The sequence below is a fragment of the Danio aesculapii genome, chromosome 22, assembly GCF_903798145.1.
Source record: "Danio aesculapii chromosome 22, fDanAes4.1, whole genome shotgun sequence".
Classification (NCBI taxonomy): domain Eukaryota; kingdom Metazoa; phylum Chordata; class Actinopteri; order Cypriniformes; family Danionidae; genus Danio; species Danio aesculapii.
The window spans coordinates 16,860,243-16,884,940 of NC_079456.1; the positions used below are offsets into that span (position 1 = coordinate 16,860,243).

General features: G+C 34.6%; 1 protein-coding gene across 1 annotated transcript; it reads right to left on the reverse strand.

The window, feature by feature from the left end:
• Window positions 1–961: 961 nt before the first annotated feature.
• On the reverse strand, window positions 962–24,267 carry ttc39c (tetratricopeptide repeat domain 39C). The gene is made up of 15 exons (XM_056448270.1): window positions 23,989–24,267; window positions 23,700–23,884; window positions 20,100–20,148; window positions 16,617–16,745; window positions 16,422–16,536; window positions 14,785–15,151; window positions 10,209–10,377; window positions 8,569–8,662; window positions 8,178–8,285; window positions 7,988–8,097; window positions 5,940–6,063; window positions 5,755–5,852; window positions 5,400–5,504; window positions 3,366–3,404; window positions 962–2,022 (listed from the first exon to the last, which is right to left on the reverse strand). The coding sequence occupies exons 2-15, from the start codon at window positions 23,840–23,842 to the stop codon at window positions 1,933–1,935; spliced, it is 1,740 nt and encodes a 579-aa protein (XP_056304245.1). The 5' UTR covers window positions 23,843–23,884; window positions 23,989–24,267; the 3' UTR covers window positions 962–1,932.
• Window positions 24,268–24,698: the final 431 nt, after the last annotated feature.

The window sequence follows — 24,698 nt, forward strand, 5'->3', positions numbered from 1 at the left end:
ATTTAATTCAAGTTATTCAGAGGCAACATTATCAAAAAAAGAGTTACTGATGTGTTGTTAAAAGTCTATAAATGATGAACTTGGGCTGAGAATATTATTACAGAACATCTGGCACAAAGAAAGAAATAAATACAACGTACGACTCGTCAACAACGAAATAAATTAACCTCCTCTGGCCCAGAGGAAGACCAGTAGGTAGTTGTGCATGGTTTATATCTGCTGACCAGCAGAGGACATGAGAGTTATGGTAAACAGGCTTTTCTTAAACTTAATACAGATGAGATTAAATGATGAAATAAACACGAGTTCTAGTGTTAAAATGGATCTTCGCAATGCAAACTATGAAAATAGCTAAACTTAAATACGATGCATTTTAACCTGCAAAATGTCTTAGATTAGAGGAGTGATAGACCGATATATCATGCAGACTGATTCAAACAGTGATGTCTGACCCTTCTCACATTGTTTGGCAGTTGTATTTTTTTTCACTTTTCACCAAGGCTGCATTTATTTGATAGAACAATAGCTAAAATACAGTAAATAGTAATATTGTAGAAAATGAATTACTTCAAGCTTTCAAATGATGGTGAAGATCAACATTCTCAATGTTATAATAATAAATGTCTCTTCCGTAACAAATCAGCACATTAAAAAAAAGATCATGTGACACTGAAAACTGCTGTAAGGATACTGAAAATTCATCTTTGTTTACTATTTGAATATATTTAAAGTAATTTATTCCTGTGATTAAATTTTTCAGTCATATGAAACTATGACCAAATCAAATCAAATAAATGCAGCCTTGGTGAACAGAAGAAAAAAAAAATAGTTTATTTAATTATAAGTAATATTCAATTTCGATATATATATATATATATATATATATATATATATATATATATATATATATATATATATATATATATATATATATATATAAATAAAGTAAAATTGACTATAGACAAACTGTAATTACATATCCTTTTTTGTAAAATTATATCCAATTCAGTAAAAATCTCTCGCTCTCTATAGACAATTTTACACATTATTTTTATATAGACAAAAAATTTCAGTAAATTTGTCAACGCTTCATATTTTGTTCAAGACAATCCCATTTAAATATATTGTGTAAAATTTTATATTTTAACACATACATGTATATCCTTTCAGCAATATTGTGCCTATATATAGCTACATTGTAATTATACAATTAAGTACTAGTAATATTACTATGCATTTAGGTTTTGTTGTATTGATGCACTCATAAAATAATGTTATTACTATAATCCTTAAATGTAATGTGTAAAGAACAACTGTAATACCAAATGTTACTAATAATAAATGTACAAATTAAATTTTGAGCTCTTTATATCATTAACTGAACTCGTTACTTATGCAAATTTGAGTCTTATATCAGTCGATCACTTCTCTACAGCGCATACAATCTTGATCTGACATACAGGTAAGTTTGGATATTATTATTTCTTTGAGATAAAGGGTTACACAATATATATTTCATGTTTATGTGTTACCGTCATCTAATGTACAGGTCTATCCCCATGCTAATGTGTTGAGTATGACTGCGCAAGCTATGGGAAAGGATCTAACAATTGATCTACTCGCTATATCGTGTTTCTTTGTGAGAGTTACGCTTTTCTGCACTTCTGATCGATCCAAAATCCTCTGTTTTCTGCACTATGATGTGGGTGGAAATGTAAAATGTGAAAATCAGATGTCACTAGGACTAACAGCTACATGAATGGTGAATTTTCCTTCAATACCAGGCTGAAAATATCTGCGAACGCATCCTCTGAAAGTCCGCTGACGTTCAGCTTTTGCCTCCAGGAAAGCAGGATCGCTTCAGAAGGCTTTCGGCTCAAAGTGCTGGACAGGAGCAGTCAAAGTACGGTCCACTTCTGAGGCGGGACGGGGTCAGTGAGGGACCACTTCCTTTATGGAGGCGAGTGCCGAGTGGATCCGCACGTGCAGCCGGTTCTCGAAATCGTAACCGGTGTAATTCTCCTATAAGCAAAAGGTAATTAAATCACACTTCATAAAAACAGTCTGCAGAAACAGTTTGATTAACATTCTCCTTTTGTACATGTCATTAGAGGGGAGGACAGGCCCCGCCATTAGTGATGATCTCTCCCTCATTAGCATAGGACAGTCAGCCTTGTTTTTGAATCTGCCACTATGCTAACACAGCATTTGTAGCTCCACCGTCTTTTGAAAAGAGGTCTGGGAGCAGAATCTCATTTGAATTTAAAGCGAGTCACTAAAATTGCACAATTAGGATCAAATCCTAAAAGATGCAGTTGTAAAGGGTTATAAAACATTATTTGTGGGCTATTTTGAGCTGAAACTTCATATACACACTAGAGAAAAACACTTATTTTACAGCTTGTTAAAGATACAACAGGTAACCTTTAAATCACTAAGCACATTTTCATATAAATATATATATATATATATATATATATATATATATATATATATATATATATATATATATATATATATATATATATATATATATATATATATATATATATATATATATATATCTAGATAGATAGATAGATAGATAGATAGATAGAGTAAAATGTGTAATATGACAATTTTGCTGAAAAAAACTGTATAGTTAAATAATTTTTAATTTACATTAAATTTTTTCTGTATATTTAATTTAAATCTTTCAGCATGATGTGGCTTTTTTCTGTAAAATTAACAAAATATATAATATTGCATGTGTGTATTTCCCTTAAGTGTTGTTTAAGGGGCCATTCACACCGAACACGCTTTTTGCGTTGAGAGATGAATCTTTTGAATGGTGTACTAACGGCCGCGAGCGTTTTGCGCACTGATTATGCGCCCTGCATGCCTCGCCTGCTGCGCATTGCATTTTTGCCGTTGCGCGCTGTGTTTTCGCAGTTGAAAAAAGTCAACTCTGAGTGGAAAAAGCGCGTTAAGTCAGTCACATCTTTTTCATTCTCCAATCAAGTGAAAGAAGAGGCGGGGTTTCAGGTGAGTAAAAATTTTTTAAATAATTTTTCAGGTCAATATTATCAATTATTTTTTTCAATTGGTTACAGAACAAACCACTGTTGTCCAATGACTTGCCTAATTATTCTAACCTGCCTAGGTAACCTAATTAACAATTTAAATAGCACTTTCTGCTGAATACTAGTATCTTGCAAAATAACCAGTAAAATATTAAGTATTGTCATCATGAAAAACACACAATAGTTATTAAAACGATTAAGGTTTAAAAATGTGAAATAAAATTAATCTCTCAAGTAATCAACACTTCAGAAATATTTGAAAATGTATACAGTTAAGCACTAGTAATATTAAACATATCTTACCTTGGCCTGAAGCAGCAATGACCTTCCTTTACTCAAAGTCTTGGAAAAGGAAAAAGACGGGAGTTAAAAATTAATCATCTTATAGAAATATCTTTTTATTTATAGTAGCAATAGTTACAGTACAATGATTTCACTTAAGAGAGAGTACATTTGCCATTACTAAACATTTTTCTTTTTAACAAACTATAAAGTAACAGAATACACACAATACAAAACAAAAGTTTCATGAATATAAACCGTGCTTCCCACAGGTTTGAAATATACTTGCGGTGGTAGCCGGATTGAAACACACCTTTTACCCACAGCACATAAACGGTCAACTACATGCGACAAACAAAAAATAATGTGATTTTTAACTTTATTTTTATTTATTATGACACTGTTATAACCCTTTTCTTTTCAGTGGGTTAAAGTTATTTTAAAAAGGCTGTTAAAATAAAAGAAATCCACTTTTTCTCTTACTTTTATGCTATTTAGAGGCCATGTGCACCCACTGACAGGTAAAGACTGCTCTCTCTCTCTCTCTCTCTCTCTCTCTCTCTCTCTCTCTCTCTCTCTCTCTCTCTCCTCTCTCTCTCTCTCTCTCTCTCTCTCTCTCTCTAAAGTTGCTTTATTGGTATGACATTTACAGTATTGGCAAAGGATTTTAGATATAAAGTATGTAATATATTAACATCATTAAATTAATAAAATATGCAGCAAATGAAAAAAATAAATTACAGAAAAAAAGGAATAAAAATAGACAATATTGCTCTAAATTTTAATAATTAGCTACTAGAATAAAAAGTGTAGATTATTTAAATAAGGCAAAACAGTTGATTATCCATTTCTAATGTACAAATATTTTGCAGCCAGTATGTTTTGTTCTCTCTGAGTATAGTCAAATTTATCAGAGTCGTTTAATAAATCATTTATGTTTCTATGTACGCACATAGTCAGCTGCGAAAAGTTAATGCAAAAACTCATACAAATAACGACAACTTTAGAAAGCGAAAGCAAAACCCGAATGCCGGACATTTTAGGAGATTTAGAAACTATGGTCGGACGCATTTTGGCGCAAAAGGCACGTCTCTGTGGGTCTCTGCAGGGCACGAGAGATTATTTGAGTGTTGACACTTCTTGCGCACATAGAACCAGTAGTAGGAAACGTGCAGAGCAAGAGAAGATTTTCCACTGGTAAATCAATCACTAATGTTTGGCTTTCCTGGACGGATACAAAATAGTATGAAGGGATGAAAATAATAGTATTAATCGTGAGCCACCACCAAATTTACTTGGCGGCCTGCTCAAGTTAAGTCTATGTGTGGGAAGCACTGATGAACATAACAGTAACAATAAAATGGTAACATAAATCATATCAATAACTGAATATGCATAGGTCAGAGAGGGTTGAATCTTCATTTATTAGCTCAACTTTAGTTTAGTTATTATCAGCTGTAAATTCCTAATCTAAAGAGAAGATTAAGGAGGGGAGTGCAATGGGTCGTAAATTGACAAATGTTTGTTCTGTGGATGGGAATTAGGTAGGAATATTTTTATATTTCTACGAAGATTGGAAGGAGCAACCTAACGTAGTTAGTCTTTACTTGGACTTCTGTATTCACTTGGACCAGATATTTCTAAATACGTGAATTTGGAGTCAAAGGGAGAATGTAAAGTTTTCCATCACATAAATATTATTTACTATTTCCAGCCATTTTTGCAATGTTGGGGATTCAGAAAGTAACCAGTGACTTGTAATTGCTTTTTTGGCTGTGATTATTAAAATATCAAGTAAGTATTTTTCTGATTTACTTATTTGGATTTGAATTTAAAAGGTAGTGTAATATTAAGTTTGTTTTCTCTATGTACTTCTACCCAAAATTGCTTTATTACTGGACATTCCCAAAAAATGTGCCAGTGATTGGATTCCTGAGACCCACATAGTCTCCAGCACTTAGAAATATCTTTTTAATGAGAATCAGAGTTAAAATCACAGAGAAATTAAGAGATATTTCAATATAGCGGCTGGAATTTGAGAATATATTGATTTACCTCAGGTTTAGCCAGTAAGACGCAGCCCAGCTCGTAGCAGGAATAGGGCTGAACGTAGCTGTTATTGAGACGGCCGTATTCATCCTGCGCTGCCAGCTGGAACGACTGTCAGCAAAAAACAAACACCCCCAATAATAAACACTCAATGTGAGAGAATCAACAAAATATGGTTAACACATGTGCTGTAATCTGCATTTTGTAGCAGCATTCATTCCCAAAATGCTTTTCTGGCTAGCTCGAACTTCAGAAAATTCAACTCAAGTGGAAAATTTGAACAGGGACAAAACATTCCCAGAGTAATCTAGAGCTAGTGATGTGATCATTCTGTCAGCTCAGCATATAAGAGCGAACAAACCTGAAGAGCGTCTTTAATGTTTCCGAGGCATTTCTGAATAGCACCGAGCAGCAGGTGTTTCAGGCCTATGCTTGACTGGTCGTCGAGCCCCTGTAGCACTGAAAACAGCAGCAACATCACTGTTATCATGAGGGAAAAAGACACTCAACACACAGACACACACACTATCTCAAAACTCTTCTTACCTTGGTTCATGAGTTGGAGTTTGGAGGAAGAACAGTTCGGAAGAGCTTTCCATAAGTACAGCACCTCCACTACTCCCAGAATGCACAGCTCTCGCGTTAAAGACACTTTCCTCAGTTTCTCTGCCTATTAAGGAAAAAAAAAACAGCAAAATATATGTATATATTTTAAATGTACATTTTATTATAATAATAATGGCTTAATAAACTCAATATATTTCCATAATTATTTTAATAAACTACATTTAGTATAGTCATTATGGTGGCTTGAGAAAGACTTAATTCTTCAGACTTCTTCTTTGACCATTTTAAGAGCGCATCTCCTCCTAGACCATTCATACTACAACTACAAAACTAACTCCAAATCATACTGAATTAAGTTGCTATATCTTTTCAAACTGACCCGACCCGGAAATTTCGGAAAAGTCCCATTGAATTAACATTGGACCAAACTTTGTGACCTCATAACTTTGCTCCAAACTGTCATACAGACTTAAGGTTGGGCTCATTTAACTCAGACTACCAATCTGCCAATCACTGATGACCTTTCAACTTACTAGCCCCACCCTAGCAACCACTTATGGCACCCTAGCAACTGTCCCATAGACTTCCATTGTAAAAAAACGCTATTGACTTCACATTGGACTTACTAACAACACACCAATTCGTACTAGAAACATAATAACAAACATGCTAATCATACTAGCCACATGCTAATTCATATTGAATTCATGCTAACAACATGCTAGTTTATACTAGAAATATGCTAGCAACATACTAATTCATACTAGAACCATGCTAATTTATGTTAGCAACTGCCTAGCAACTACTCAGAACATCTTAGCAACCACCTAGCAACTACTCAGAACACCTTAACAACCGCTTAGCAACACCTTAGCAACCACCTAGCAGTGCCTTAGCAACCACCAAGCAACCAATCAATTAGAACACTTTAGCAACCCTCTTGCAACACCTTAGCAACAACTTAGCAACATCTTAGCAACCACCTAGCAACATCCTAGCAACCACTCAGAACACTCTAGCAACCACCTAGCAACGCCTTAGCAACCGCCTACCAACCATTCAAAACACCTTAGCATTGACCTAGAACACCTTAGCAACCACTAAGAACACCCAAGCAACCACTTAGCAACAGCTTAGCAACCACATACCACCCTACCAATGCCTTAGCAACCACTTAGAACACCCTAGTAACCACCTAGCAACAGCTTCGCAACACACATAAAACACCCTAGCAATGCCTTAGCAACTACTAACACCCTAGCAACTGCATAGCAACAACTTGCAACCACCTAGCAACACCTTAGCAACCACCTAACAACACCTTAACAACTACCTGGAACACCCTAGCAACCGCATAACAACCACTCAAAACACCTTAGCAACCACCTACCATTGCCTTAACAATCAGTCAAAACACCCTAGCAATGCCTTAGCAACTGCCTAGCAATCACTCAGAACACCCTAGCAACCATTCAGAACACTTAGCAACCACTCAGAACCCCCTATCAACAGCCTAGCAAAAAACATGCCAATACTAGAAACATGCCAATCCATACTAGAAACATGCTAACATATATGCAGTTGTAACTGTTTCAAACTTCTTAAACTCCTTCAGTTATTTCAACTTTTAAACCACTTCAAACTGTCAGACTGGGCTTTCCCAAGCCACCATAAAGTTTGTCAACGAACTCTACGTTTCTAGTTTAAAATAGCTACAAACATATCAAACCTTCACCATTTAAATATCGATTTTACCTTTATATACAACCTACAACTTACTCAATAACTGTAATTATAAAAACAAAATGGAAAATACAAACTTTCAATATAATTGCATAAGCATGATCAGCATTTAATGTTTAATATCAAGTAATTGATTCTACAAACTGATATACATGAATTAGATCATAACTATGAGTTTGCATGCCTTTAAACTACTAAATGTAAACTCAGATCTAATAACAGTATTTTATAACCTTCATTTTTACAATAATGTTCAAGTAAAACACTTAAAGCAGAAAGCTCACTCTTTTCAGTGCAAACTGCTCGATCTGATTGTTCTTGCGTTTGAAAAGCTTTTGGACGTCTCGAAAAACCCCTTTGGCTCCTTCCAGATCTCCAGAAGCCCCCTGACAAACTGTGAGATAGAAAAGTTGTTAATAAATCGCTCATTTCATAGAGACGTATGAGAGAGTTTGAGAAAGAGCGTGATTTGACCTCCGGTGAGGTAAGCATAATAACACTGTGACCATCGGGACTCGTTCTTCAGCCGCTCGAATGACCTGAAGGCATCTTCAAAACTCATTTCGATCATACTGCACCAGCCTGAACACACACGACACACAGAAAACTATGAATTATTCACAGTTCTTAAAGGGATAGTTCAGCCTACAGTTTCTTCTGTTAAACAAAGATGATGTTTTGAAGAATGCTGGATACTGGTCGCCATTGACTTTCATGGTTTGTTTTTCGTTTATGGGTGAACAGAAAAAGGCAATCAAAAATATCGTTAGTTTAGGTACAACTATCCCATTTGGGCATATTAAGTACTACAGAATCTAATGGGACACAAAATTGTTGCAGAAGTAAGCCGATTACAGGTCTGTACCGATTTCATAGAGGCACACGTGTTGAATCTCTCTCTGATCTGAGGCGAACTCCAGAGCATCCTGAAATGATGCCAGCGCACTGTTGATTTGGCACTGAAAAAGAACAAAAATTATATACATTTTATATAGCATAAATTGTTGGCAGTGTATAAATGACCAATTAGATTAGCATGACTATTGTCTATATTGTAGAAATCATTCATAACTATGATTAAAATATAATAAACTTAGCATAATACATCTACAAATATACTGTATATAAACGTAAAACATATTTTACTAGACATTAAAACAGTGTTACTACACATTAGAACACAATTTAATATTGAAAAAATTATATAATTTTTAAATAAATTATTAGGACATTGTATATTATATATGTGTACAGTTTATACAAGTACATAAAAGTATAATAACACAAAATATTATATCAAGTTATCTCTAAAGATAATGTTTGTATGGATATTTTGTCTTAAAAAAACATTACTAATGCTTTGCTTCTTAGACTTTACACACCTGAAACTTGTCTATAGCACTTGTTCACTGCTGCTCTTATAGTTGTGTAAATTGCTTCCTTGTCCTCATTTGTAAGTCACTTTGGATAAAAGCGTCTGCTAAATGACTAAATGTAATGTAAAGACTCCACTATACCTATTTTAGTCTCTATTTAAGTATTAATATTTAAGTCTAATTGTCATCTTTTTTGTGTGTTTACTTCACCTTATTTGCATGAATTATTAGTAATTTCTTTTATAATTGTTTTGTCTGTGCCCATGTTCTGGTCAACTCTGTTACACCTGTTATAAAGAAGTTATAACAATATTTAAGCACTGATAGAAAAAGCATGTGACTTGCTCCAAGTGATGTCACTTTCTTGCTGGAAACTCTGGAAGGCATTGAGGCATGTCAGTATTCTTCTCTCATTCATTTGTATAGGATATACCAACAGTAGATTAATTATACCTCAACTCCGTTACTGTGATATTTCAGTAATTTTCACTTTTAAAAAAACAATAATATGATGAGAATACATAAAAATTTGTTTTAGACATGCCATGTGGTATCTAGTTTGAGGTTAGCATCTTGAGCTAAAGCACAAAACGGTGACAGTGTCAACTCTGTTAGTGGTTTAAAATGTTTAACAATAAGTTCAACAAAAATTTGTAGCAATCAAATGTTCCCTTTCCCATTTTGCATTATTTTACATAAACAAATGCTGTAAATTATACACTAGTTGTATATAATTCCAGTTTAAGGAAAATTAAATGAAAATGCTTTAAATGTACGCACAATTCTGGATTGAATCTTATAACTGGCTCACTTTCCTTTCATTTGCTTTTTTAGACCACATCCCGGTACTCTTATTTAAGTCAGGCCACATGAAACCCTGCCATCCCATCTCAAAAGAGCATTTGTTTTCCTCTAACAGCAGTCTAATGTCAGCTCGACACTGCGGGCAGTCTGAAATTAGTTTTCGAGATGTTTGATATGTTAACCGTTGGCCTTGGATGCCTTTATCGTCTCAGACACTCCCACTACTTAAAGACAGTAACATAGTAATTACACATGATCACTGTAGCATAAACCACACCATTATTTCAATTACACTATCGATTTTCAAGCTCTGGTTTCACTTTACCTCTAATCTCTGCACACGTCCCTTGAAGAAGATGAAGAGAGAGGAGTTTGGGTAAACCATGGCCTTCTTCTGAAGGATGGCTTTGGCCTCCAGGAGCCCAGCGCGCGAATCGGAGCCGTCCAGAGCAAAGAACGGTTGAACCACAGTGTGGTACCATAACAGAGCCAAACTGAGAGAGAAAACATAGGCGAAATCAAACCGAAATAATGTCCAGTATAGAATATAAAGTCATGGTGCAGTGGAAAAAGAATTAATATTGTGTTTGACTCCCATGAGCTTGGAGGAATGCATTCATACATCTCTGCAATGACTCAAATAACTATTTGATAAAGTCATCTGGAATGGCAAAGAAAGCATTCCCAGCGATTCTTTGGATTCACATACTTTTATGCATTATGGCAATGTACAAAAGTTTCAACCCTTTTGGGAATCTGTGTTAAGACAATGACGTAGATGCCTGGGATTTAATATCCCTCTCTCACCCAGGATATGCCGTTTAGGTGACAAAACTGAGGTTCCGCATATTACAAGTGATGAGTTCACCCTTATAACTATGGGCATTACTACAGCAGCACGTATAATACTGAGGTTTTGGAAAGATATTCAATGCCCTACACTTAAATTATGGATGGACTCCATGATTGAGAATGTATCATTGGAGAAAACGTTGGCCAAAATGAATAGCGAGAACAAGGAAATAGATATATGGGAGATTTGAATTTCCTCACTTGAAATATATCTGTCCTGTTACGCTCTGTATTATTTTTAGTATTTTTATACTTTTGTTACTGGTTGTGGATTTATTTATTTATTTTCTAAATTGATGAACAAATTTATAAATTGTGAAGAACTTGTATACATTTAATTTATTTATTTGTATGGTATTGTATGTTATGTAAAAATTTTCATTTAAAAAAAAAAACCTTTGGATTCATCTTCAATGCCTCCTCCTCCATTTTACCCCAGACATGCTGAATAATGTTCATGTCTGGTGACTGGGCTGGCCAATCCTGGAGCCCCTTGACCTTCTTTGCTTTCAGGAACTTTGATGTGGAGGCTTAAGATTAAGGAGCGCTATCCTGCTAAAGAATTTGCCCTCTCCTGTGGTTTGTAATGTAATGGGCAGCACGAATGTCTTGATGCCTCAGGCTGTTGATGTTGCCATCCACTCTGCAGATCTCTCGCACGCCCCTATACTAAATGTAAACCCAAACCATGATTTTTCCTTCACCAAACTTGACTGATTAGGAGGCAGGGTTTTTATTTTTGTGCTCCTCCTCTCATCTTTCACTGGCAGCAAACTAATGGTTAAAGCGGCACAGCTAAGCATATTTCACCCAAGCTGTCGTGGATCGTCATTCCAGAGCAGAGAAAATTGGTCAGATTTTGATTAAAGATTACCAAAACAAAGAGAGTTTTTTTTAATCAGTGGAATAAGTCGAACAGATTAATTGTTCACTTAAGACTAACATTGTGACTATCGGATAATCAGTTTTGATTCTATATGGTCTTTAACAGTACTTTTAAACGGTACCGTTTCATTCAGAAAATAAATTTGCTGTAGCGGCACAGAGTGGAAAGCAGCATCTGAAGAACAAATTGGAAGGGTTTTGTCCCCGACTGGATTAAGTATGCTTAAATTCATCTCTATTATTAGAGCGGCTCCGCAATCTGTCAGCCGCTGGCAACGAACTGCCCAGAACAATGAGTTTTAGAAGAGGTGAAACAAGGGTTAGGAACAATAGAGCTAACTCTGAAGCTATAACTAAATAAAAGTAAAAGGAGGAAATATGAACGATGATTGACTGTGTAAAACATATGGTGATGGTACAGCAATCTACGCAGATGCTTAGTGTTTCTAAGGTGTCATGGATGGTGGTCGCTAGGGTATTCTGGGTGGTTTTCAGGCTGTGGAGTTAAGTGGTGGCTAGTGTGTTTTGAATGGTGTTGCTGCTTCCATAATGCTCTAGCTTTGCGTTGTGGATGGTTGCCAGGTTGCTAAGGTGTTCGGGTGGTTGCTAGGGCATTGGCAGAATATTGAGGGGTCGTTTGGATATTTAAAATAAGGTGTTTTGGGTGGTCTTACTACATGAGGTGAACGTTTGTCAGTGTTTTGCTAAGTAGTTGGATGTTCTGATGATTGCTGGGCTGTTGCTAGGGTGTTATAAACGGTCTTGTTGGCAGGGCATTGCCATGTTTACTAGATTGTTCGGCACCTTAGCTGATGTTTCAGGTGGTTGCGAGGATGGTTTGAATGGTTGCTAGGCTGTTACATTGTGGTTTCAAAATGGTTCAGGGTGCTTGCTAGGCTATTCTGTATAGTTGCAAAAAATGCTGAGATGTTCTGGCAGATTGCTAATGTGTTATTGATGTTCTTGCCACTATAAGGAATGCAGTGGATTTATGCCATGGCAAGAGTATGTGGTTGTTCTGGTCTGTATTTTCTGGGTGTTTGTAAAGATATTTAATGTTGTTGCTAGCGTGTTCAAGGTGGCTGCTAACATGACTGCTTCATGACAGATTGAACAGCAGACCTGCAAAGTATATGGGCTTTTACTTCAATCACTTCTAAAGTCTAAAGGTACTAAAATGGTTAGTGAAAATGAATAAAACTACAATAACCCCATATTTTTAGTAGTATTTAGATTTTAAAAAATAATTATTTATTATTAAAGCGATAATTCTGTTCATTAGTGTGTGCATCATCATCCCCTAGCAGTCATTTCCTCTAATGCCCTTTATCTCTAATTGTGACCTTTCAGATGCCATCAATTATGTAACCCCAGTGTGAAGCCGGTTCAGTGTAATGCCAGCATGTGCTCGCACACAAAAATGCGTCACCGCGCACAGTAAATCAGCAGAGGGATTTACTTCGGCCATGCAAACGCAAAACACTGCTAATAATCAGACATGAACTGAGGGACATTTACGCATTTATCCTAAATGATTGACACTGCATTGAAGGTATGCAATTATCAGTTCTTGCTAAACCAGTAAACATTTAATATATTTTGCCTGTTTGTTTTTTGATGGCGCAGTGGGTAGCGGTGTCACCCCACAGCAAGAAGGTCGCTTGTTCGAGCCTCAGTTGGGTCAGTTGGGTCTGTGTGGAGTTTGCATATTCTCCCCGTGTTCATGTGAGTTTCCTCCGGGTGCTCCAGTTTCCCCCACAAGTGCAAAGACATGCGGTACAGGTGAAGTGGGTGAGCTAAATTGTCTGTAGTGTGTGTGTGTGTGTGTGTGTGTGTGTGTGTGTGTGTAAGCGAGTGTTTCCCAGTGATGGGTTGCAGCTGGACGGGCATCTGCTGTGTAAAACATGTATTGGATAAGTTGGCGGTTCATTCCGCTCTGGTGACCCCTGATTAATAAAAGGACTAAGCCGAAAAGAAAATGAATGAATGTTTGTTTAAAGACAACATCGGCATTTTCTCCTATTTGATTGGCCAATATGACTTTTTTCTAATGCTGGGTTTACACCAAACACGGTAGACGTGATAGAGGTGAATTCTGTGCATTCACAGAAATTCGCCTGTTCTCACATTTACATTATGCAATTTTAAGTGTCCCTCACACAGGTGAGTGGGCTTGACAATCCACCTGTAGAAAAAATACTTTCATTTTTCTGACACTTTAACTGACACTTGCACCAGTTTTTTTCAACAGACACTTTTTTACAATCACTCTGTATCTCAAAAAAAAAAAAAAAAAAGATAAATAAATAAATATCGGCCGATAATCACATTTCACAACTCAATCGGTACTCGCTGATCTCATGAGCCGATTGCAAGTGTTTGTTTACGAGTTTACAACCCGGGCTATATAGCCACAGCGCTACATCAAGTGAGCAATGTTTTCAAATTGCATTGTCAGTAATATTTCTTACCATATTTTTCTGTCTGTTTTATCTATTATTTTTTTGTAAAGCTGCTTCTGATCATTACAGGTATGCAACATTCTTAATTTATTCTCTTAGGTAAAGCAAAATATCTCATACATAGAGGGAAAATGTGCTTATGCAATGGCAAAGTATATAAAGCTTGAAGCATCAGAATCGGTACTTGGTATCGGCTGATCACAATGACGAGGAATCGGTACTCCGTATTGGCTGCAAAAATATATATATGCTTTACACCAGTCAGTGGGCTTCTCTTTATAACCCCCGCACCCCCCCCCCCCCACCCCCGCCCCTCCTAACTAACTCTAGCACTTAATTCTCTGAGCACTAACAGTTCCTTTGTATAATTAGCACTTCTTGTGTGTATTGCCACCTCTTGTTGAATCGCTTAATGCCTCCTCAATTGTGGTCTCCTCAAAAAGTCGCTTTGGACAAATGTCAGCTAAATAATTAAATGTAAACGTAATGTAAATGCATTGACTTTGTATTTAACATGCTCACGTTAATAGTTAATTCTGAGTTTGGTATGAACTCTGTTGGCTCGGCATGCCATTAACAGTGGATCACAATTTTTGCACTTTCATGTAGAAAGATTTTTTTATATGAAGGCAGAGAAAATTCAAAAAGTAAAAAAACTAACAAAGACATGACCTTAGTTTAAAAAAAAAAACATAATCTTACGTGGCAAGGGGCGCCTTCATGTCCTTGCTCTCGCTGGCGTACGCTAAAGAGGCTAGACCCTGGTGTCGATCTCCAGGGAAGCCCAGCAGGTTCACAATCTTCAGCAGGTGTGGAGGCACCATAGAAATACACAAGTGAAAGAGCCCATAGCCGAAACTGACCGAGCCTTTCAGGCGGTCCAGAACCTCATCTGTTACCCGTCCACCGCTGGCGGTCGAGGTGTTGTGGTTGGCCTGGTCAGAGGCCAGCGCCCCCTGTTGATCAGAGGAGCGTCTGCGACAGGCCTCTTGAAGCTGGCTGATGTCACTGTAGCATTTGTTGTACATCTTCCAGGCCTTGCGGAGGATCCAGCCTCCTTTGATGTATGCTGAGGGAGAACAGCCAATTATAAGGTTAAATGAAGGACTCTAGACCATCCTAACCTAATATTCTGCAGCATGATAGTAGTTAAAAATAAATGTAAAAAACAGTTTAATATGAATTTTCAAATGTAAAAATAAAATTAAAGCATTATGGAGACTTTAAAATTTTTTTTGGTAACACTTTGAATAATTTAATAATCAAAAATGGTGTGAAAACTAAAAGAAAAAATAATAATAATCAGTTTTTCTCATAACAAAATTATAATAAAAAATATAATATACAATAAAACATGTTAAAAATTATGATTAAGTTAAAGCTGAATATTTTAATAGCACATATTTGTTAATACTTAAAGCAATAAAAAGTGAATTAATAATGATTTCTTTAAAAAAAATAAAATAAAATAAATAAATAAAAAAATGTATACAGTGGAAGTCAGAATTAATAACCCCCCAGAATTATTAGCCCTCCTGTTGATTTTTCCCCCAATTTCTGTTTAACGGAGAGAAGATTTTTTTCAACACATTTCTGAACATAATAGTTTTAATAACTCATTACTAATAACTGATTTATTTTCTCTTTGTCATGATGACAGTAAATAATATTTTACTAGATATTTTTTAAGACACTTCTTTACCGCTTAAAGTGACATTTAAAGGCTTAACTAGGTTTATTAGGTTAACTAGACAGGTTAGGGAGATTAGGCAAGTTATTGTATAATGATGGTTTGTTCTGTAGACTGTCGAAAAAAAAATACAGCTTAAAGGGGCTAATTATTTTGACCTTAAAATGTTGTTTAAAAAATTAAAAACTGCTTTTATGCTAGCCGAAATAAAACAAATAAAACTTTCTCCAGAAGAAAAAATATTATCAGAAATACTGTGAAAATTTCCTTCCTCTGTTAAACATAATTTAGGAAATATTTAAAAAGGGAAAAAAAATTCAAAGGGGGGCTAAAATTTCTGACTTCATCTGTATATATACATACACACACACACACACGCAAAAATGTTTTAATAATTAATAAAATAATTTTTTTCTGATCTTAACATTTTGTTTTTTTAAATAATTGTAATAATTTTAGTTAATGTTTATTTTGAAATAATTTTCAACAAGTATTTCCATGACTGACATATTTAACAAAAAAGTTGTTAATTGTTAAAATAAAAGTAAAAAATAACATTCAAATATAAAAAAAACTAGCATGCAAAAGACATTTCCAACAGTTTTTTTTCTATGCACCAGCACTTTGTAAATGGAGAAGGTGAAATCACCTGAGAGCTCCTGTTTGACGAATGATAGCACAGCCAGATAAACCTGACAATCAGCCACAATGATCTGCCTCTGAAGACGATCCACAATCTCCACTCCTGATCTTTGCGAGTCCATCTGGAGCCCAGAGAAAAAGCAACACGTTAATGTGAAGAATCTGGCAGACTGATGGTGCACAGTGATAGAAACAGACTCACGCTCTTCTTGATTTTGTTGCGGATGGTCTCGATGACGCCGGCATTATCGCTTTCACAGAGCTTTTCAGTAGTCCTCAGGTCATCGCTCGCCATCTGCATTTTCTCCTCCTCGAACGTCATCATGGCGTTCTAGGATTTATAACAGATGTAATATAGGGCTGTGCAAAACTGGAAAACAACTAGCACTGCAATATTTCATTTTCTGCAATATATGGAAAAATTAAGTAAAAAATGTAAAATAATTATAAATGAATATATTATATAATTAAATATTTAACTTTTTAACCTACAAAACTGAAGAACCATAAAAATAATACACAAATGTTGGTGAACACATTTTTAGCCTAATTTTCTACAGTCAACATTTTATAATGCTATCAACATGTTGTTAGCAAAATAACAATAATAAATGTGTGTTTTTTCATAATTGTGTTTTAGCATGTTGCTATGATGGTGCTATATTTAAGCATGTTGCTGATCATGTTTTAGCACATTGTTAGACATGCTAATATGTTAATCACAGCGGTACTAGAAATATCCTTTTTAATTAGCTCTAGCCAGCTGCAGAAAATGGTAGTAACACGTAAACTTATGTCATACTTGAAACATGTTAACATTTTGCTAACAACATGCTATCATGATTCAGCACTGTAAACATTCTAGAATCTCGCCATCATGTTGTTACTATTAGCATGTAACAAAAACGTTAATACGTTAATAGTTTGCGTCATGTTTAACACGTCTCAATGGTTTTTAGCAGTAAATTACCATTTTCAAACCAACATAGCAACACAAACTCATCTATATCATACTAGAATAAATTAGAACACTGCAATCATGGTTAAAAAATTAACATGAATTAGCATGTTGCTAGCACGTTTATAAGATGAATTAACGTTGCAAACACTTATCATAACATGTTTGAACATGAATTAGCATGTTGCTAGCACGTTTATGAGATGAATTCATATTGCAAACACTTATCATAACATGTTTGAACATGAATTAGCATGTTGCTAGCACGTTTATGAGATGAATTCATATTGCAAACACTCATCATACCATGTTTTAACATAAATTTACTATCATGTTGTTTGTCTACTATTAGCATGTTTTAACATGTTATTATTATGTTTTCCAACAAAAACCTTTAACAAGCTGTTCATTAATCCTGCTTATAAACATTAATAGTTTGCGTCATGTTTAACACATTGTGGTACACGTTCAGGTACAATTGAGACATATGTTAATATACTAGAATCATAGTAAATTGCTATCATAGTTAACAATATTAACATAAATTAGCGCGTTTCTAACATGAATTAACATTGCTAACATTGTTTCTAAAATGTTTTTAATCAGTGAATTACCATTTTCAAACCAACATAATAACGCAAACTCATCTTTGTCATGCTAGAATAAATTAGCACACTGCAATCATGGTTAAAACATTAACATGAATTAGCATGTTGCTAGCACATTTCTAAGATGAATTAATGGTGCAAACGCTTATCATAACATGTTTTAACATGAATCAGCATGTTGCTAGCATTTTAAAACAGTGGGTTAGCATTCAAGTCAACATAATAACTCAAACGAATCACATCTGAAGGTCTTTTATTAAAAGTAATCCCTCTTTGTTGGCGATGCAGCAGTGCTGACTATCCTTTATCTCTGTTTTCCCATGGGCCAGTTGACGTCATAGTGACATCACAGTCCTGGGGAACCGAGTTGATGTGAGTGGTTGTGACAAGGTTGTTCCTCAACTCTTGAGGAGAAACTCACAGTTTTCTGCACACTGCACAGTGTATTATATTACTCCAAACACCTCCTACTATTCTTTAAAAATAGAATGTAAAACGGTGCTCATTACACAACGAAAAACAGATGCCATGTGGGTATTACTGGCACACAATAAAACATGCATGTGCAATGTACACTGCTATTATTACACTAATGGCACAAGCATATTCTAAAATATTATTCTAAAAAAACAACTATTGCACTTTTTTTCTAGATTTTCTAGAAGCATGCAATGGCATTTAAAAAAAATATTTGCTGTATTCCTGTAATATAATATATGTCATATGAAATAGGATACAACTTTAATAAAGAATTTTTTGTATATACTAATATTATCTAATACATAACAATATAATATTCTCATACAACATAAAATACATCTACTTTATTTAATTAGTGCGATTTCATCCAAGGCAACATTTCTATTTTAGTTTAATGTTATGTACAATACAAATATTAAAATATTTTTAAAAATTTCAAAATAAAATAAAATATCATCTTTAGGAATTTTTTTTGTCTTCAAATAATTTAAAATTATTTGCACAAACAGGGTTAGTTTGCTCCGCCTATTAACTAAAAATAACTGATAAAACTTGTTTATTTAATTGTGGAATTCAAAATGCGTCTCGTTTTATCTCCAATACTTCACTTCCTGTTAATGTTTGGATGAAACCGGAGTAGAGCTCTGGTTCAGAGCATTTGCTGACTCTGTCATGTAACAGAAATGGACGAGGAATGACAGGCTGATGTCAGACTAATTACACAAGAAAATGTCCTTGGGCGGCACAGCTGATGTTCATGTAGTTTCCCAGCATGCTCTTTGCTAAACACTGCATTACTTCCTAAAATAAGTGCAATTGTATGGGGTTACGATAAACTTTATTTTTCACTAGGAATGTCCTGATCAGGTTTTTTTGCCCTCGAGTCAGAGTCATTTGATTTAGAGTATCTACCGATACTGAAACCCAATCCCTCTACAATACATATAAAAAGAATAAAGAAGAGTGAAGAAACTGATCCAGGATGTTCCTTATTTTTTTATTTAATTCACCTTATTTTAACGTTCATCAACACTGTTAACAAACAGAGCACTTCTGTGAGGTCGCTTGAACAATCAAATAATAAACAACATCAATTCTTCATTTTTGGACTTTTGGAGTGCATCAGAAAAAAAAAAATCTAATATAAAAACAAATAGCACCTCAACTTAAAATACCCGGCAGGCAATCCTAAGTTTACACATCTCACAGTTTGCTATGGCAATGTTCGTCATCAACTTTATTATACCTCCAGACCGCAGACGTACTCACGCTTTCTGCTTCAAGCTGCTTCTATGTTCTACTTTGCCATTTAACCAATAGTGTCTCTGCAACAACGTGATGTCATGCCGCACGCGTCAAGAAAGAGGTCTAACTCTGTGCCACAGCATAACTATAGATGTATTGAAAAATAATGAGAATAAATATATACACCTATACATTCGAGTCCTGATCGGGAGGTAACGTCCGATTCCAATAGAGTCTAAAACCATGTGATCGGGAATGATTTCCGATCACGTGATCGGATCTGGACATCCCTATTTTGCATTACTTTAAAAGTATTGGCAACTTTCAATTTCACTTTAAGCTGTAGCAAATACTGTAAATGCTATCAAAATATCATTTAATTGAGTTCACTTACCAAGAAGCTGACAAAACTGGCACCGAAGCTCATCAGTGGACTATGGGTCCTGAAGACAGAATATAGAATCACTGGATAAGGCAAGTCTTTATGAAATAAGTTCACTTTTTAAGATTAATTCAGATTAAAATAATAATAATCTTGGGCCGACCACACCGAATGCACTTTTCAGTTCTGAGAACATAAGGCACACCGCACTGCTTTATTTATTGACATGAATAAAAGAAGTGTGCTGCACTTTTTATATCACTAGGCAACCACTAAATTAGCTCCTTATTTTTCTTGAGCGCTGCTGTTTATATTATTATAAATGTAATAATTATATTATATTGTTAGCAAACATATTTACTAGAATTAACTAATAATGAACAATACTCGTACAGCATTTATTCAAAACCACTATTTTTATATCACTAGGCAACCACTAAATCAGCTCCTTATTTTTCTTGAGCGCTGCTGTTGATATTATTATAAATGTAATAATTCATAATATTGTGATATCCACAATTTGTGATGTCATACAGCTCTGGATAACTCGAAACAGCAACCACTACACTGTAAAAAAAACCCTGATTGCCTTAAATTTATAAGCTGGATCAAATTAACCTTTTGAGTCCACAGAACTTATGTTATATTAAACTGACTTAGAGCTTGCGCAACTTATAAAATTAAGTTAGAACATGATCAACTTAGTTTAATAAGTTACAATGAACTAAAGACATATGCTTGACTAACTGATTATATATTTTTTACAGTGTGGTCCCTCCTTCAGTAGTTGTACAGAGTATTACTTGTGTTATTAATTAAATTACCCTAAAAATTGTATTTTTTTAACATCTACCCCTACCCAAAGCCTAAATCTAATGGTCACAGTACTGTAAAAATATTAATTATTGTCATACAGTGTCACAGAAATGCCTCTGCTTTGATTAGATAATGAAAAAAGACGCAACTGATGTTGTGTCTTTTTTTCTGCTTAGAGTTTACTTTTTTCAACTGCAGGCAAACATCGTCCAATGGCAAAAATGACACGGCCTTAATCATGGTACGTGTGCAAAAAGCCTATTTATTTTCATTTTTTTAATTAAAATTATTAAATTATATTTTACTTTAAACAAAGAATTAGCACATATAAAGCCAAAGCAATAAGCTGCTTATGGAATTAAGCTATAATCCATGAATATCTGTATCCTTAAGAATGTCTAAAGCAGTTTCTTCTGATATTTAAACCCTTAAGCTTCACGTATAAATGTGTACCACATTTCTTCAATTTACTGCAAGATGTGTGTCATAAAAGTATATTAATTAGAACTAGTCAACTGTAAATCAGCAAACAGACAAGTCGATACATAAAAGGCTTTCTCCACTCAAAAAAGGGTCATTTTATCTCTCTAACCTCATCTGTGCGTGTATTTTATCAGTCGATGTTATTGAGTTCAGTTTGCACTCTTGCCTGAGGCGACATCGACCAGGCAAACACCATTCATCTGTGTGCCCATCATTATATTTATTTGTTGTACACAGGGAGTTTTCTAGAAGCTCAGGAATCGCCAGAAGGACGGCCTAGATTATATTAATGTTGAAATGTTTTTCAAAATAATGAGAAGCACAAATCCCACGATTTTTGTGGTGAGCACTTTTAAATCTGTTTGATGAAATTAAATCAATGTAATTACTTTAAGTAGTTACTTTAACTATTGTTAACCCTCTTAAAATTGATTTTGACCTTTTATACCTCAGACTTTACATTTACGAATCACAGAAATATTCACAGTATATATTAAACTGATATTCAAATCTGTTTAATAAGATGTTATAAGCTATAAAACACATCAATGAAATTCATTTGAGCTGTTAGAGTCTGTATTGGTATTTTGAATTAGTGTCTATTTTTATTATATTTTAATTGTCAAATTTCAGTAATATATAGTATAAAAATATTTATCTTTTTAAAGTTTTAATTTTGGTGTTTTTGTATATATATATATATATATATATAAAAGAAAATATAGATGAAAAAGTGTGTCATTTTCCCATCAAATAAACTTCCATAAAAAAAATTATAAATATATTAGTTACAACACAAGGTACATACTATATGGTCACACTTTACAATAAGGTTTCATTATTGTTAGCAAACATATTTACTAGAATTAACTAATAATGAACAATACTCGTACAGCATTTATTCAAAACCACTATTGAACCATGGTTCAATCTATAGTTACTAATGCATTATTAAAGTTCATGCTTGTTAACATTAGTTTACAATGGTTAACAATAAGTTTTACAATAGTTACCATAAGTTAACAATGAACAACTTTTTCCCATTACCTCATGTAAACAATGATGCATAAATACAGTAATGAGCTTATTGTTTAGTGTTTATGTTAGTAAATACATTATCTAATGGAACCCTATTGTGAAGTGTTAGCATATATAACATGTACATATATTTTAAATAATTAATACATAAAAAGTCTCTGATTAGTTGTTTAAAGGTGCCGATTTAATGTTTATATCTAGAATAAAAGTTAAACAGATTAAACGTTTTCATTTGTATCGAGGTTCATTTTGGTCACATGAACAAGAATGAAAAAAGGAAGCAGGCAGGCCAAATAATTCAACTCCCACTTGAAGCAAAACCAAAGAAAGCACAACAATATCACTTCAATGTTTAAAGACATAATAAAAACATATTTACTTTGTTTTATTAGTTTGTCCATTTTGGACAAAGAATTAAAAGGCAGCAGCGAGGCCAAATAATTCAACTCCTACTTTAAGCAAAACCAAAGTCTATTATATAATTATGAGTAGTAGTAGTAGTGATAATATCAATTGAGGTAGTTGTTTTTTTTATTCATACATTTGTTAATTTCTTAATGTGAAAACTTAACACATCATTTTTCAGTTAGGTAAAAGGATTATACCGACTTAGTTCGATTTTTGGTTTTGTTATTTTCTTTTCTTTCAGCGCCACTTTTGTCCTCTTCCACTGCGGGGTTTATTGTTTTCGGATTATTTTGTTATTATAAATTGTATATCATTTACCTTTTTGGTTATTTGTTGTTATCTATATTATTATTCTTTATTATTACTATTTTCTGTTTATCTTTGATTTTTGACTTAAAAACAAGATTAGCACTATTTAATTGAATTTGAACAATGTTGTACTTGTAACTGGCTTGCTAAGATATTGCCGTTTATAATTTGCAAAGAACCCTTTTCTGAAATTATATTATTAAGCAGAATGTGCGAATATAAAACCAGTTTTACCCCAATGTTGTATCAAGGTCCATTTTCGTCATTGAAAAATGAATGAAAATAAAGGCAGCAGCGATGCCAATTGATTCAACTCCCACTTTAAGCAAAACCAAAGTCTAATAATATCACTTTAACATAGGCTAGATATAATAAAAACCAAATGAACAGAATTCATTTGTTTTTATTATTATTATTATTTGTATCAAGGTCCATTTTGGTCATAGAAAATGAAAGAAAATAAAGGCAGCAGCGAGGCCAAATGAATTCAACTCCCACTTCAAGCAAAAACCAAACACCACTCATGAGCATAATGTGAATATTGAATATGAATGTGACCTGTATCTCCTGAAGAGCTCGTCGCTTTCTCTGAAGCCGTTATTGAGCAGCATATTGATGCCCTGAAAGGCGAGCTCGGCGTCGTCAATCTGCTCGGCTTTCTCCTCAACCTGCTGCTGCTGCGGGGAATCCGGGCCCGCCATCCTCTCTCCTTTACTCCTCCACAAACCGAGAAACCCGCTCTTCTGCAAATAAACCGAGGAGGAATAGGGAAAAAAACAAAAGTCGGGTTGTTTGGTATTCCGCGCGCCGAATAAAGAAATCACCGGCTCAAATGATTTTCGCTTACCAATAAAACGCACGGCAGACCGCTGTAATGACTCGCATTTGTATGATTTGAGTTCTTCCGTGTCCTACTGCAGTGCTAAGATGTTTTTAGATGCGCAGTCGTGCCCCTCCATCAGCTAGCAGAGGAGCATCCACCGGCTGTTCGCTCGTTACGCAATATTTTAAACGAGCAACCGTCAGTGACGTGACCGACCGTCCCGCGACTGATTCACTCCGCCGAGGTGCTATAGGTGACAGCAGGCGATTCGGCTTGGATTGGAAAGCAAACGCTTGACAGCTTCCTCCTGACAGAAACACGCCCTTTGGCTCCAACCAGGAAACCACTGTGACTTTAACCCTTTCTGTTTACTCTCTGTATGATCTGAAGCTTTTGAGTCGGTTCACTAAGAAGATTTGTTCACTGTTTAAATGGGAGAGTTTGTTGTAGTTCTTGTTTTTAATTGCAATTTGCATAACAATAAACATACAAATGCAACATGAAATACACAGTAACAGATAAGTTATATAATAAAAAGTATAATAAAGTATCATGAACAAATTAACAAATTTTAGCACATTTTATTTAAAATTTTACATATAATTTAGCTTTACGCCGCTTGTGAGCCAAAATGGAAAATGTTCTTGGATTTTTCTCTAAATAGGCTAGTGGACTTCTTCAATTATTATTATTATTATTATTATTATTATTATTATTATTATTATTATTATTAT